At 38.9% G+C, this 16116-nt stretch overlaps 1 protein-coding gene across 1 annotated transcript; it reads left to right on the top strand.

The window, feature by feature from the left end:
* Positions 1-1197: 1197 nt before the first annotated feature.
* On the top strand, positions 1198-15374 carry LOC125293165 (cysteine sulfinic acid decarboxylase-like). Its single transcript, XM_048240891.1, is given in 16 exon segments — positions 1198-1297; positions 3703-3740; positions 4247-4337; positions 4340-4392; positions 10222-10348; positions 11067-11157; positions 11564-11786; positions 11903-11982; positions 12150-12204; positions 12485-12601; positions 12688-12752; positions 12919-13000; positions 13085-13284; positions 14261-14312; positions 14546-14635; positions 14914-15374. Coding segments are annotated over 14 exon segments (1485 nt in total). The 5' UTR covers positions 1198-1297; positions 3703-3740; positions 4247-4261; the 3' UTR covers positions 15088-15374.
* The last annotated feature ends 742 nt before the right edge of the window (positions 15375-16116 follow it).

Raw genomic sequence — 16116 nt, 5'->3', positions numbered from 1 at the left:
GATAAAGAAGGAAAATACAGTAGTTTACTTTAGTATTTAGTATTTTTACAGTAATGCTTTGACTACTGTGATTTGTACGGTAACTCAGACTACTGTGATTTTGTCATGTGGACACGGGTTTACTGTAAATTTTACAACAGTCTACAGTAAAAATCATATACTGTAATGGTACTGTGAAATCCACAGTAAATAACTGTAGATTTCACAGCCATTTTTTACAGTGCATTATTCCGATCGCGCATTGAAACTTTGAGATGAGATGTATGTAGACTGAGTACAGTTGAGACATGTGTACAGTTGAGACACCTTAAATATCTTGCTTGCACAGCAAGCCCAAGTTGTGATTTTTGCTATGCACATGCGTATTAGTGCCCTCTTTGATCATCTCCCATCCAAGTATCTCCCATCCAAGGATATCGGCAAATTTTTTTTTTTTCCAAAGTAAGAATGTCACTTCACCATGCACCTTCGACAATGAATAGCTCATTACACTTATGTTACTGTTAAACGTAACTGGTATCATTACAAACATTATTCTGTGTCCTAAAAACTGGCATATTTTATGGCATTGTGTTATGTAAGGTCGTTGCAAAATCTAGAGAAATGTGTGAGGTGGTCAGCAGGGGACAATTGAGACACACATTGGATTGTGTTAGGCTATCTGTTCCTGTGTCACATTTTGTTCATGATGTATTCCTTTTAACCAACGCTAATTTAAATGAAATGAATGAATTTGAACTACAAACACTTTGCAATTGCTAGGTTTTTATTTATTCAACTTTCTAACTAACGGTTAGTTAACTATACATCATTAAAGATGGGTGTCTCAACTGTAATAGAGTACAGTTGAGAAACAGTCAAGACAAAAAATGCACCTTATGTTTATGAGCTAATTGTGGAAAATATAAACTACTTATGGGTATTATTGATTGATAATATTTTAGTCTACAAGCTAAGGAAATGGCATGTGGAATGTTGTGTGGAAAATCACTTCTTTTCAGTATCTATTTTTTGTTTGATTTTGTGTGGGCAAAAAGTGTCTCAACTGTACTCATCTACCCTACGCATTTAGCAAACACGGGTGAACTCACTCTTCTTCATGCAGCAGATTTAACATGAACGTTACCTTACATAACACATAATTTGGAACGTAGACTACGTGCGCGCGCGAGGTTGGGCATGTCATTGTTTGCATTTGATATGTGGTATACGTTACAAGGAAATCATGAAGTCATCGATGACAAGGTGGTGGTGGAGTTATCCTGTTCTGGTCATTTAGGCTAGCCTACAAGTTCAGGTTTGTTATCAAGTTCAGGTTCTATAGCCTCTAGCCCACAGTCTGGAGCTGGCCAAACAGTGGTGGCTACTTTGTTTAGTTCGAATTAGTGAGTCTTCAATGTTCCGTTCTCCCTAAACTAAGCATAACAAACCATAATGCATATTGCTATTTAAAAGCCACGATGCTAGGTGGCTATACTTCGTTTCTAATAGCAAACAGAAAATGTCAAGATAGCTAATGTCATTACATCCTCTAATTGTGAAAATATCATTGTCCGTAATATTCAATCAATGTGGTGCAAATGAGGCTTGAGTCAGTGGATTAATTAATGAAAAGTGAGCAGCAAGTCAGGCAAAATGGGAATTATGAAAACCGTTTAGACTCTATGGGCTAAGCCCCGAATGTTTTCAACTGCCCTGCATATTGATTGAAACTGTCGGGTAGTGTGATTGAGCTGTATTGTTGAAACCCTAAAACAAATGAAATATTCGACCTCATGTTATACAAACAGAACTAAACTATGTTTGGGGGAAATATTAGATTCCCACTTTTACAGCCTATAGGCCTTCGAGAGGTCTATTCGAGAGATGCGCTAAAGCACAGCCAGTTTTTTTTTAAGGCCCACCCATAATTGGTCTGGCCCATCCAAAACTGGAATCCTGGCGCCGTGCCTACATTAGCCTACAATGTAACCAAGCCAGGAGGCCACTTATCAACCCATTCATCTGGTGTCATATTCCAGTCACCTCCTACTAATTTAATATGATCAGTGGGATACAACATTTTCAGTTCTGCTGTCCCGATAGTGATGTTCTGCAATAATCTTTTGTTCTGACCATCATTATTGTACCCATACACATCCGTGACAATATGCAGTAGGCCTAAGCTTACGTGTTGGACGAAATGCGGTCAAAGTCAGGTGTATGTTTGTGTTGGATTTTATAACGCGTCAAACGCGATTCAACCAATCGTAATCCAGGACCGGGACTATCGTTATAGAAACAGGTAGGTCGACAGCTCAGACTAATTTATAAACACAGGATTTTTACTGTTCACAATTATTGGGTTTAACACGCGCAGTGGTGTCATGTAAGGACCCTGATCATGTTGTCATGACATGTTGTGTCTGTTAGCAGGCACAGGCACAGCCACAGTAGGCTACATATCCACAGCTTCACTTTGGCTGCTATATCCGCTAGCCGGCCAACTCGCGTCAGACAGCACCGTTTTCCCCCCACGTTTTTTCCGACCGACAGCATTCTGTGAACTGAGCTCCGTGTTAAAATTGCCAGGAGTTCTCCTTTAACAGCTCTTGGAGTATAACCTAGAAAGCTACATCTGTAATGCCAGGCCGCAGAAACAGATATCTGAGAATTTGAATGCAGCTGTAGCCTACACAACTCTTATGTAAAACTCAGTGAAGAGCAGTCAAACTAACAATAGGCCTACAATGGGGAAAAAAAATGACATCACAGTCTTTCCATCTTGCTTTTTGCTGATGTGTGATAGCATTAATAGTGGTGATTATAATGTGTGGATGTGGTGGAGGGAGTTGGGTCCTAGTCTCCTTGAACTCTTGGCAGTAACTTAAATTCACCAACCCACTGGAAAACACCAGCAACGCATAAGTGTAAGCTTTTATATTGTGTATGGATCACCCATGTATATGGCACAGAGACTGGATTGAGCCATAAACTATTCTAGCCAATCAACATGATGTTTTAGGAGCAGAGGGTAGCCCAAGGGTAAGGGTGTCATTGGACAGGGGGATCAAGCTCAACTAGACAAGTAGGCTATTGTACATCAAGCTCAACTAGAGGGTAAGGGTGTCATTTTATTGGACATCAAGTTCAAACATGAAGAAACTTTCCACAAAAAGTGGACTCTACCTTCAAATAGTCTAGGGACTTTACAATATGATTGAACAAAGTGTTTTAAAAAAGTTGATCACATTTTACTTTGATAGTTCCCTTTACTGTAGAGTACCTACAGATGCCAAGATTAACTTGAATCACAATAAATGATCTATAGTCTCTGCTCTGCAGGCGAACTGTCTAAAGAGTTACCAATTAACTAACCTATCCTAGGATCTCATCTCTTGGATTGCCCTACACTGCACAGTCATTTAAGGATTCCACTCAGAATTTTGATTTTGAAAGGTGCTTAATAGGCTTTTTAATGCAAAAAACATAGGGTTGGTGAGGACATTTCTCATGGGCAATAATCCAAGCTATTGGACAGCATAAGACATGACATATCATGACATAGACAGGAGATACTGTCAGGAGATTTTGTCACTCCCCCAAGAATCTCAACCCAATTGAATGCTTGAAAGCAAAACGTTTTTTACCCTTTTTACCCTGTTCTCTATTTATATTTGGAATCGATCACCATCTATCACTGCTCTAATACCTTTATACCAGGTGGACCACCAGCAGCTGACTACACAACACATTGACAGGTGAGGATCTTTTAATTAAGACAGTGGAAATAAATTAATCTCTGTCATATAGGATATTGACCAATTATCTTGGGCTACAACTAAACACTTTCTATGTGTTAATGCAAGGTTATAATGTTATATAATTGGTTGAATATTTTTGTGCAATGAATGATGTTCAGAGTGCTTGATGACGAATAAGATATAATAAAAGTTCTCTGAATTGATAGTCAGCTCATAACCTTCTAGCTGTCTTTGAACTTAATCAACCTTGGTCACTATCTAGCAACTTTTGCATGTCTAGGGCATTGATCGTTTTGTTTATAATATTTCCATATAGAGGATGTATATTGTTTTACAAATGGCTGTTGCCTGCGGTTCCTTGGGCATTTAAAATATCTTACTTATGTGACATTTTACACATTATCAGTTCATTTGTCTATTTATAGTTCATACATTGTGGTGAATCAATTAATGTTATTTACAGTAAATTACAGTGAATTGTCTCATTCTCTCCATTCCATAAGCACCCAGAGCAGAAGATGAATGGAATTAATGGCCATGATGCAGATATTTCAGACTTCAGCCATGCAAAGGGCCAGCACTTTCTAAGTGAGGCTTTAAAGTTATCTTCGAGGAGGCTATTTGTAAAGCCACAGATGTGAATGAGAAGGTATGTGGTCTTGCACCACTCTATTAAGTCTTTCAGATTGTGCTATAAAAGCTATAACATTTTTGTAATAATCAATTTATTAACCTGGAGAATGAACATAACCCACTTTCATCAGCACTGGGCCATAACATGTTACTACCATGCCAAGCTAACTCAAATCAAAGTCTTCTGTGCTCCTGAAACAATACTGTTGGGCTCCCACCTATGGAAGCATATGTGTAGCTTAATTCAAATGAGAATGCAATCTCCAATATGCAATTCAAAAAGACATTACATCATGCAATTGCCAATTCATTATGTAATTTAATATTGCAATTTGCAATAATTTCCAACAAATTGTATTTTAATCTGCAAAGTGACAATGCAATCCTAAAATCAATTTGAATAATTTTGGTTAAAAAATAGAATAAACATGGATTGAATTGCATTCCATTTTGCCATGGTACTTAAGTCTCAAAATTCAAATGGCAATTCATTTTGCATTTCAATTTTCAATATTCAGTTTCATCATTTAACTGTCAATTCGTTTTGCAATTTAATATTCAAAGTGCAATGTAGGATTGGAAAACATAATGTTTTGCCATCGTTTTGAGGCATTTTATTCAAATGAAAAAGAAATAGCGCCCCCCGTGATTGCGTTGCACTTTGCCACGCTCTTTGTGTTGCAAAATTCAAATGGCAATTCGATCTGTAATCTGTCAAGTCACTCATCAAGGCGGGAACTAGGCTACGTCACTTCCGTGTTTACGTCTTACCCAGTTAGTGTTTGCAATGGAGGAGTTTGCAGCTGCACTAAGGTCTCTGGCTGATTATGTAGAACACCACCGTGTCAACGAGTCTGACTCAACGGACAGATTACTGAAAATGGACAACAGAGTGGGCCCTACTTGTCCGATTTGATGTCAACCTGGTCCGTTCAAAGATTTCTGAGGCCTTACAGCTAATGGGTGCTAGCCGGTGGGGAGACCTTCTGTGGATATACCACTGGAGGGAATAGAGGGTTACCTCTCCTATAAGGAGATTGGGGAGCTCTTTGGAGTTCACAGGACAAGTAGGGCTAGATCGCCCACTCTGTCGTCCATTGTCGTTAGTTAGGCTAAAACTCACACAGCTTCTCCTTGCCCTGCTCACACACACACACACACACACACACACACACACACACACAACGGAGACTCCCCTCCGTGGTCTGGCTAGCCCATAGACTGTATAAAAGTCAAAGTCAAAGTCAAAGTCAGCTTTATTGTCAATTTCTTCACATGTTCCAGACATACAAAGAGCTCACTATCCCACGGTGAAGACAAGACATATTTTACCAATTTAAGTCCACAGACAAACATAACATTCAAGTAAAACAAAAAGTAAGTAAATAAGTAAATAAGAGGGCACATATAATAATGAAAAAATAAGAGCAGCAAATGTAACAGCAATAATGTAAGAACACAGCTGGGTCTCGCAGACACTAGGCCTCAGCAAGGGTCACGTTAAAAATTGTGCCCCCTTGAAAATCGCAAATGCCCCCTCTTTCACTGTACTCTACAGCCGGGTCTGTCAGCCAGAGACCTTAGTGCAGCTGCAAACTCCTCCATTGCAAACGCTAACTGGGTAAGACGTAAACACAGACGGGACGTAGCCTAGTTCCCGCCTTGACGAGTGACTTGACAGATTACAGATCGAATTGCCATTTGAATTTTGCAACACAAAGAGCGTGGCAAAGTGCAATGCAATCACGGGGGGCACTATTTCTATTCCATTTGAATAAAATGCCTCAAAACGATGGCAAAATAATTGTTTTCAGGCTGGCATTGTCAGTTTTGCCAAATATGTTTTCAAAATGCAATCCTACATTGCACTTTGAATATTAAATTGCAAAATGAATTGACAGTTAAATGATGAAACTGAATATTGAAAATTGAAATGCAAAATGAATTGCCATTTGAATTTTGAGACTGAAGTACCATGGCAAAATGGAATGCAATTCAATCCATGTTTATTCTATTTTTTAACCAAAATTATTTAAATTGATTTTAGGATTGCATTGTCACTTTGCAGATTAAAATACAATTTGTTGGAAATTATTGCAAATTGCAATATTAAATTACATAATGAATTGGCAATTGGATAATGTAATGTATTTTTGAATTGCATATTGGAGATTGCATTCTCATTTGAATTAAGCTACACATATGCTTCCATACCCACCAACTGTTGGGAACTAACATTTATTCAAATGTATCAAAACAAATATTGTTTGCTGAACACAAAATCATGTTTCGGACATTGCCATCTCAGTCAAAGAGGAGAATGCACAAGTGTGGACCTAGGAATCTAGACAATCTGGGGTGATTTTGTGAAGACTGTTTTATTGGCAAAGGCTTAAGAAGGTATTACAAGGGTGCCAATATGTGTGAGCAACGTGTTTTAGTTAAAAATATTTATTTCTTTATGAGATTTTCCTTTTTCTCAAGATAAATTTGCTTCCCTTCAAGGTTGGATTTTTCCTATTTTTTTTCATTATGAAATTACAATAAATCACCAACAGATTGTTTTTTATACCGGTTTTTAGTCAACCTTAGCAGAGGTGCGAATAATTCTGGAGGGTACTGAGCAGTGTTGTATAAAGTACTAGAAAGCAATACTTGAGTAAAAGTACAAGTATCGTACTAGAAAAAGACTTTGGTAGAAGTGAAAGTTACCTTTTAGAATATTACTTAAGTAAAAGTCTTAAAGTATCTGATATATACTATACTTAAGTATCAAAAGTAATTTTCTGATATTTAATGTACTTAAGTATTTGAAGTAAAAGTAAAAAGCAAGCGGTTTTATTTTTAACTTTTATTTTGAACTTTATTTTGGCTTTCACATGGGTGTTATTTCAGTTAGCCTATTAGCTGGTTTGATGCTCATTGAGCTCAATGCAAATCAAACCAGCTAATAGGCTAATAACACCCATGCCAATCTCTAAGTATGGTGAAGGGTATGTGATGATGTGGGGCTATTTTAATTCCAAAGGCCAAGGTAACTTTATCAGGATGCACAGTATTCTGGATCCATGAAATAACTGGCCTTTAAAAAAAAAAAAAATCTGCCTGTCTCTATGGGAATTTAACATAGGGGTGCCAATACTTATGACCCCTGTATTTTAAGGAAGAACATTTATTTATTTATGATACATTATTCATTCACTAAGAAAATTGGTGTCCTTAAAGGTTAGATATTTCCTCATTTAGATCAATTTCCAAAAGATGATTTTATATTCCTCTTTTCAGTCAACTTTAGCATGGGTGCCAATACTTTTGGCCAGTACTGTAGCCTATCCCACGCTTCCACAAAGAGGCATATTGAACTAATGTTTAGGCTACATGTTTTTTGCATGGGTAGGCTATATTGTTGTTTGGTAATTTAGCCTACTCCTTTACTACACCCTCTTCTGAGCAAACAAGGCATATAGGTGTATCATGTTTGCTCTTTCTTACATTAAATAACTTTAATTTATCCCCTCTACTTGTCCCTGTAGTCATGGCCTCCTCATCACTAATTTCGGGCTCATCATTTTCAGTGGTCGACTGGTTGATCTGCTGCTCAGTCTCTCCTGGCCTCTGTCTACCATCTATCCTTCCTGACCTGTAGGGCCAGCTCAGCTATCCGTATCTGAGAAAACTTTTTGGAAAAGACGGGCTATATGGACCCAACCAACTCTTTTTGGGAGGGGAGAACTCCTTCACGTAGGCTACAACCCATGCAGAGGCATTGCATTGGTGTCATGCACAGAATGCGGAACGTGTCCTACTTTAAGAAAAGATAGACTAACGGACAAATGTCAATATTTTTTTCCTCGACCGCCCAAAAGTGAAGCTGCCCACCGGACTGAAGACATGTGGGCCTGATTCAGTCTTACTCTTCTTGACTGAAGACAAGCCTTTAAACAGCCTTTCACAGGCTGAGGCAGGTAGCGGAGTGTTCAGCTTCACAGAAGCTGCCAATGTACAGAAACATTTCTTGCAAATACGGCCACGGGTGTATGACGTTCTCTTCACCACTACCCTGTTCACCACTATCGTCGGGAGGTCCTCCAGTAGGTGCTTGTGCTTCCATGGCGGTTTCAGTTGCGCGTCCTCCTCCTTTAGCAACAAACAAGCGCTGAAATAGAGCTGCAAAGCGTATGGAGTGTGCATAATGCAATCTAGGAGCAGTGATTCGCCAAACCTCCCTTATTGCAGTCGCACACATTTCTTCTAATTTTATGTTTTAGTAACGAGTAACAAAGATGCTTAGTGGAAATATAACGGAGTAAAAGTATACATTTTATCTAGAAAATGTAGTGGAGTAAAAGTGAAAGTTGACATAAATTTAAATAACGAAGTAAAGTACAGATATGTGAAATTTCTACTTAAGTACAGTAACAAAGTATTTGTAGTCCGTTACATTACAACACTGGTACTGAGTATATCCATCATGTTCCAACAGAATAAGTACATGTTGCACCTATTCTGGGCACATGTTGGATACGTGTTCATGTAGATATGTAGGCTGCTTATAAAAAGGCAATTATTCGAGACATGCAGGCGGGTGGTATGATGATTCCTGCGCCATATAGCATGTAAAATGTAAATCAGGTTTCTAGTCCAAGTGTACTTGTGTATACAAGGAATTTGGTCTCTGCATTTATCCCATCTGTGAATTAGTGAACACACAGAACACACAGAGCACACAGTGAACACACAGTGAGGTGAAGTACACACTAACATGCTTCTTCGATTGTCTGGAATTTGCCTCGGGTGTACTTTGGAGTGGGTAAGACTGTTTTTAGTGGCAGGCTACACACATACTGATGACTTGCGCTAGCCTAGCACCTGCAAACTCTGCAACTAGAAGGACTGGATAAAACGTGTAGAAAACGGTCTCCTCTGATAAATATCACACTTGCTAACTTGGAAATGAAGTCCTATGTTCAAAATCCTGAACCACCCCTTTAAGCATGTTTAAGTTAGGCTAAGGAACATGTTGCATTCTATACGGCCTGATAATATCATTCTTTAAAGCTGCAGTTGGCAAGATTTTTTTTATCATATTCACTGAAACCGACACTATGCTCTGACAGAACAACATAAATCAGCCGGTTTTAGAAAAAAACCCGCACTTCTACCTCCACCTAGAGCCTGTTATTTGTTTTGCAAAAATCCACAGCACCCAGTTCTTCTGGTCCAATCAGAGCAGGGCTGTGTAAAATCTGACTGTCATTCACAGTCTGGTACAGTCTGGTGTGCACTGACGAGCACAAACTCGATGAGAGGGTGCTCGGTGGTAGTGGGGGAGGGGCATGAGAGTTGTAAACATTCAACATTTTGTCCCCTCAATCTGTCAGACTTGGCAACTGCAGCTTTAAGCTACATAGCCTGTCTCCAGTTTTCCTCAACTTGACTAATTAAGAAGCGATAATAGGGTATTTGACCGGAGTATCATCAAAATGTCCGGAAAACGAAACCTCTGCCGGTCACTTCGACCGGCACCATTTTTTTAAAGCGGAAACTCTGCTGCTCACTGCACATTTATAATATTAAAATATTTAGTATTACCCATTCAGTAATCCTATTTAAAATCATCCTATTTTTAAAGCACGCCTACCTGCGGGTATGTAATCGGGCTACAGGTTTTTACAGGAATAGCATGTATAAATGGGCACTACACTAGTATAGAATGGCAGAAACTGATTTCACCCCCCTTCACTTTTAACTGCATAGACTGTATGTCCTTACAAGGTAGAGAACCCTGATTACATGCAGTGATGTTTTTGTGTGTGTGTGTGTGTGTGTGGTGATAATCTTGCAGGTGTGTGATTGGCATGATCCAGAGCAGTTGGAGGAGCTGCTGGATTTGGAGCTGAGAGACAGTGGAGAGTCACATGACCAGCTGCTCTCCAGAGTCCGAGATGTCGCCAAATACAGCGTCAAGACCAGTTAGTGACTTTTATTTTGAATTGAACGCCTTAGTACTTGCTAAGACTGACTACTAAATTGGAGATATTTTCAGGAGTGCACTTAATTGTATTTTAAACAATATAGGCATATCACAATTAACTTATTTACTGAAAAGTAAGTGCTTTATGAAGCCAAAAAGTTCACACAATAGTAATGTATGAATTGGTTCATCTGATGATTCACACTGGGTCATTCAAGCTGGCTAATTCTATGTCAAATCAACTGTACAGTGTCATTGATGTGTCAGACACCTGTCAAATGATGATGGCCTAAATGTGGCCTAAATCTTTATAATCATCATGGAAGAACAGAATGAGGTGCAAGCCCATTTTTTTTCTTAAAAGTCACACAAATCAATGGTTAAAACAGTCATATGGGGCTAAAAGTTAGTCGTTAGCCATAAGCTAGTCTAAAATTTCCAAAATGGCTAAATTAAGGCCCACAATATCAGTGAATAAAGAAAATGTGAGCGGCAACTTTTCCAACATTGGCTCATTTCACATGGAATGACTCTACTATTAATCAATTAATCAACCAGTTATCACTTATTGTGCTATTTATTAGAGCCTAAACAATAATTTGCCATGCCAAGCATTAACGGCGACAGCCTACATTTTTTCAGGAATGTACATGTTTTCGCTCTTGGGATTTTGTGTAGTTTAAATTATGTGAAATTACTTTTTTTCTCTGTCTCAGACCATCCACGGTTCTTCAATCAGCTATTTTCTGGCCTTGACTACCATGCCCTGGCTGGTCGACTCCTGTCAGAAACTCTCAATACAAGCCAGTAAGAAATTATAACTTATGTCATCTGCACTTGAGGCACCAACCAGTTCCCCTCTTTGCAAAGAAACATAAGCCAACATTAGAAATACCTCACTATGAGTATTTGTCAAGTGTACCTTAAGTGTACCTCACTTAAAATGAGGACACAAAATATGAGCTAGTAATTTTAGTGTGACATTTGTTTATTTTTTTTACCAAGCCTGGGTAGACATCATGAGTTACAGTTTGCGTTTAACTTTCTACTTTGGCTTGCCAGTGGTCTGATTCACACATTTTGAATCAGAGTTGCATTGGGGTTTGAGAAACAGTTGTATGAGATTTCACCATTCTCCCATGCTACTCTTTTTCATCATTGCTTGTTTTCCACATATATACATTATGTTCAGTGTGATCTAATCTCTGCACAGATTTACATATGAGATGGCCCCAGTGTTTGTTCTGATGGAGCACGTGGTTCTCACCAAACTCATCTCAATGGTGGGCTGGCCCAGTGGCGACGGCCTCTTCTGTCCAGGTGGCTCTATGTCCAACATGGTTGCCATGAATGTGGCACGTTACCATGCCTTTCCTCAAGTGAAACAGCAAGGACTCTGGGCTCTGCCACGGCTTGCTGTCTTCACCTCTCAAGAAGTAAGAACAACAATTTTATTATAAAGACCTTTGGCCCAAACAGTAACATTTAAAGCATTTAGATAAACTGGGAAATCTTGGATTATAGTATTCTGTTAATCTTTTACATTCTGTAGTGTCATTATTCTGTGATGAAGGCAGCAGCATTCCTTGGCATAGGGACTGACAATGTTTTTCATGTGAAAACAGATCAGAGGTAACCATGTCCTTGTATATATGTCCTATTTTATCCAATGACTCAATATATACAACCATCTTTCAAAACATATTTGACAGCTTTGTTAAAAAGAGCAGACCATGTTTCTACTCTCAATGTGCTATAGTTTGTGCTCTAATATTTGTCATTGCCTTACTCATATCCAGTGGTTCCATGGACCCACAGGACCTTGAAGTAAAAATCATGCTCGCCAGATCACAGGTACAACTGAGTCACAAAATGATCATCATTTTGATCAAACAAGTGATGTGTGGTCTGATGAAAAGATCATCTATCCTTCTTATCTGCTGTCTTTCGTTATTCCCAACTGTTTGCATTTAGTTTTACTCATGGCATAGAATCAAGTAGCCAATTATTCCTTCATTCAAATGTTTTGGTAGATGTATTATACTGTGAATACTGTCATTGTAATGTTGCATGGAGAATGTATCATCAGTAGTCCTAGATCTGATTGCATCCATGATATCTACATATATTTCAGGGTGCAGTCCCTTTCATTGTGTCTGCAACATCAGGCACAACTATACGTGGAGCTTTTGATCCCCTGGAAACTATTGCCGACATCTGTGAAAAGCATTGCCTATGGATGCATGTGGATGTAAGTCCCTTTCATTAGTTCCATTGGGTGTATCATACTTCCCTAAATTCAGTGATTATAATCTTGTTCTTGTAATCCCTTGACAGGCTGCTCTTGGCGGTAGTGTGCTCTTCTCCAAAAAACATAAGCATCTCGTGAAAGGAATTGAAAGGTGAATAGAGACAGAATTACAGGTTTTTATTATAGTATTGGCTTTTTATTGTTAGACGTTTGGGGAACACATTTTGGAAATATATGTATTTTTAATTTTGTTATTGGTATGTGTGTGTGTGTGTGTGTGTGTGTGTGTGTGTGTGTGTGTGTGTGTGTGTTTCAAGAGCCAACTCAGTGACTTGGAACCAACATAAGATGCTGACAACAGGTCTGCAGTGTTCTGCATTCCTTGTTAGGGACACTGCGGTAAGAGAGCCCTGATAAGTCATTAAAGTTTTACTCATCAGTTGAACAGCCGTTTTTGAGCATAATTTTACCCCTCTGTGACAGAATCTGCTTCAAAAATGTCATTGTGCCAGTGCCACATACTTGTTTCAAAAAGATAAGTTCTATGACATGAGCTTGGACACAGGCGACAAGACCATCCAATGTAGTCGAAAGGTGGACTGTCTGAAACTATGGCTGATGTGGAAAGCAGTTGGCACCAAAGGCCTTGCAGAGAGGGTAGAGAGAGCCCTTTCCCTCACAAGGTCCAGTTCATGTAACACTTGTATTGCTTTCAAATAATGATAATGACAATAATGATAATAATAACAATAATAATAACAATAATGATCTACAGCAAAAACGTTATGTAGCCATAAATAAATGTAAGACATTAAATGAAATGCTTCCTCTTACTCAGGCGAGTAGGGCGCTTTTCATACTCCTGCTGCTTGACCTATCCTTTCTGGCGATTTCTATTCTTTTTCATTCTGTTATTTTATTATTCTGTTATTAATTTTACTGTTACATTCTGTTATTAATTTTACGTGAGTCAGCCTCTCAGAACTAAATGGCAAATCACCTTGAAACTGGATTTAAACAAAATGCACAATTTTAACCTTTTCTGGAATTGCAGAGAATATTTCAGACCAAATAGCACATAACTCAGTTGGATTGGGGCCAAAGTCTTAACTGAAAACTTTTGCCTCTCTCATCACCTAACCTTTTTTCTGCCGGCATTGATCTAACCCTCTAATAAGTGCTCAGTAGCCGGACAGACGGAACAATGGCGGTTGATGACATCAACAACTTGGCTAAACCAAAACGCTCGTCGGCACAAGGTGACGCAGAGAGATGTCGAGAGAAGAAATATTTTTAGAAGTAAACTTGATGAAGCCATGTGGTTCAGTTCTGGAACCAACTTCCTGAACAAAAATGACATCAAAAATGCCCCAACGATAAATATAGCCAGTTTCAAATAGGTTTAAGAACAAACTATTCTCAGGTGATTTCCTGCTACTGATCAAAAGCAATTCCTGTTAATCGGATGAATATTCTTATTAATAGTATTTACTTCATTCTAAACTATTTGAACTATGCCCTTGTATGCTTTTACTATTATTCTTTGCTTTTGTTTATGTAAAGCCCTTTGAATTACTCTTGTGTATGAACTGCACTATATGGATAAACTTGTCGTATCTTACTGCTAGTAACCACATTTCTTTATTTTCCTCTAAACAGGTTCCTTGCAGAGGCAATCAAGAAAAGAGAGGGATTTCAACTGTTGAGTGAGGTGAATGTCTTGAGCTGCCTAAAACAACACATATTTTTTCCACATCTGTTTACATCAGGTTGATGAAGATTCCTGAATTTCCCCTTGGGGATCAATAAAGTATCTATCTATCTATCTAAGATGGCTATTGAAGATGGTTTGTTATCTGCCAGAAACTCCCAGTAACTAGAAATACAAGTCTGGTGTCACTTTGTGAAGAACATTGTCTTATTCTACCTGTTGCTTTTGTCCAGCCAACATTTGTGAATACTTGCTTTTGGTACATACCACCCAGTCTGAGGGGGAAGGAGAACAGTGACGATTACCAAGACAGACTGTCCAAGGTAAGGGAACACTATGGGACAAAAATAACATGTTTGAACATATAGACTGGCAAACATAACAGAACATGTTTCACATGAATGTTGGACTGTTTCAATTTAGCATTGTTAAGAAAACAGAGCAGAGGGGAAGAGAATGCAGGCAGTATAAGCAAACAACCCACATACGCCCTTTCATGGGGTTGTGACAGAGATAAAAACATCCCTTGTGTATTTTGCATCTGTTTGGAATAAAAACTGTTAAAACAAATGGTAATAACTCCACAAATCTTTATTGGCAGGTGGCCCCAGCCATAAAGGAAAAAATGGTGAAGGAGGGAACAATGATGGTGGGATATCAACCATTGAATGGACAGGTCAACTTCTTCCGCATGATTGTCGTGTCTCCACAGACCTCTCAAAGAGACATGGATTTTTGTCTTGATGAAATAGAGAGACTCGGGAAAGATCTGTAACATGAATATTTAAAACAGCACATTAGCAACACACATTAGCCTAATGATTGCACCTGGGTTTTCTTTTTTTTGTCTGTTACTCTCACTCAAACTCAAACAAAATGTTATTACTGGTCTGCCCGGTTTCCTTTTGCAAGTAGCCTGGTGGTGTTTTTTGATTTGCTTAAGCAGGGTCTATGAGTCTATGCTGAAAAACAATGTATGAGCCTTAACTCAAAAACAATAACAATGAAAAAGATGATTTTGAGTCTCTGAAATAAATTATCCTAGGCTATAAGGGCCCGATTCGCCCGTCTGCCCTTAAGTTTTTTTTTATCAGTTATGCACATCTGAACTGCGCGTATTCTCCCATCCCGACTTCTGACAGACCCACCGTGCATAGGCCTGGGCGGGCTTATAAAAGAGGCCATGAACTCATTGATTTCAGTTGGTCCATGGAAAAGTCCATGCTCCGTGATTTCCCGACAACTGAAATCAATGAGTGATATATATATAAGAGGCCATGAACTCCTCAACCTTGTGAATGTCATTGAAATCCATGAAAAACTTCAACCACACTATAAATTTGAATAGGGCTATACTCTGAAAATTCCAGTGGATATTTCACGTCTCATCAAAGTCTGGCGGCTGTTACGTTTTTTGCCTGAAAAGTAAAGCCAAGACACGTCTGTGAATTTAAGGATTTTAACCGTGGCTGTGAAGTTAAAGGTGCTCTAAGCGATGCTGCGTTTTTTAGGCTAAAACACTTTATGTCACATCACCTAACCAACCGCTAGCTGTCTGTGTCCTGAATACACTGTAAAAAAAACCCGATCTCTGTGGACAGCCCAGGCTCCAAGAACGGCAACAAAAACAACCTGGGCAAACCTAGCCCATGGAAACATAACAAACTGTTCCAGCAAATCACAGACGAGATGTGCGTTTAGGAGAGTTTCAATTGCACGGGAGCAGCACGGGAGGGAAGGGGAGAAAGTAGCGAGCTAGCTCTCTGTTTTGTTTGAAAGTCAACAGAATTGACGTTGCCCAGCC

The sequence above is a fragment of the Alosa alosa genome, chromosome 4 (assembly GCF_017589495.1).
Source record: "Alosa alosa isolate M-15738 ecotype Scorff River chromosome 4, AALO_Geno_1.1, whole genome shotgun sequence".
In the NCBI taxonomy this organism is placed as follows: Eukaryota; Metazoa; Chordata; class Actinopteri; order Clupeiformes; family Clupeidae; genus Alosa; species Alosa alosa.
Note: the sequence above shows the minus strand (reverse complement) of the source record. Positions and strands in the feature narration are given on the sequence as shown.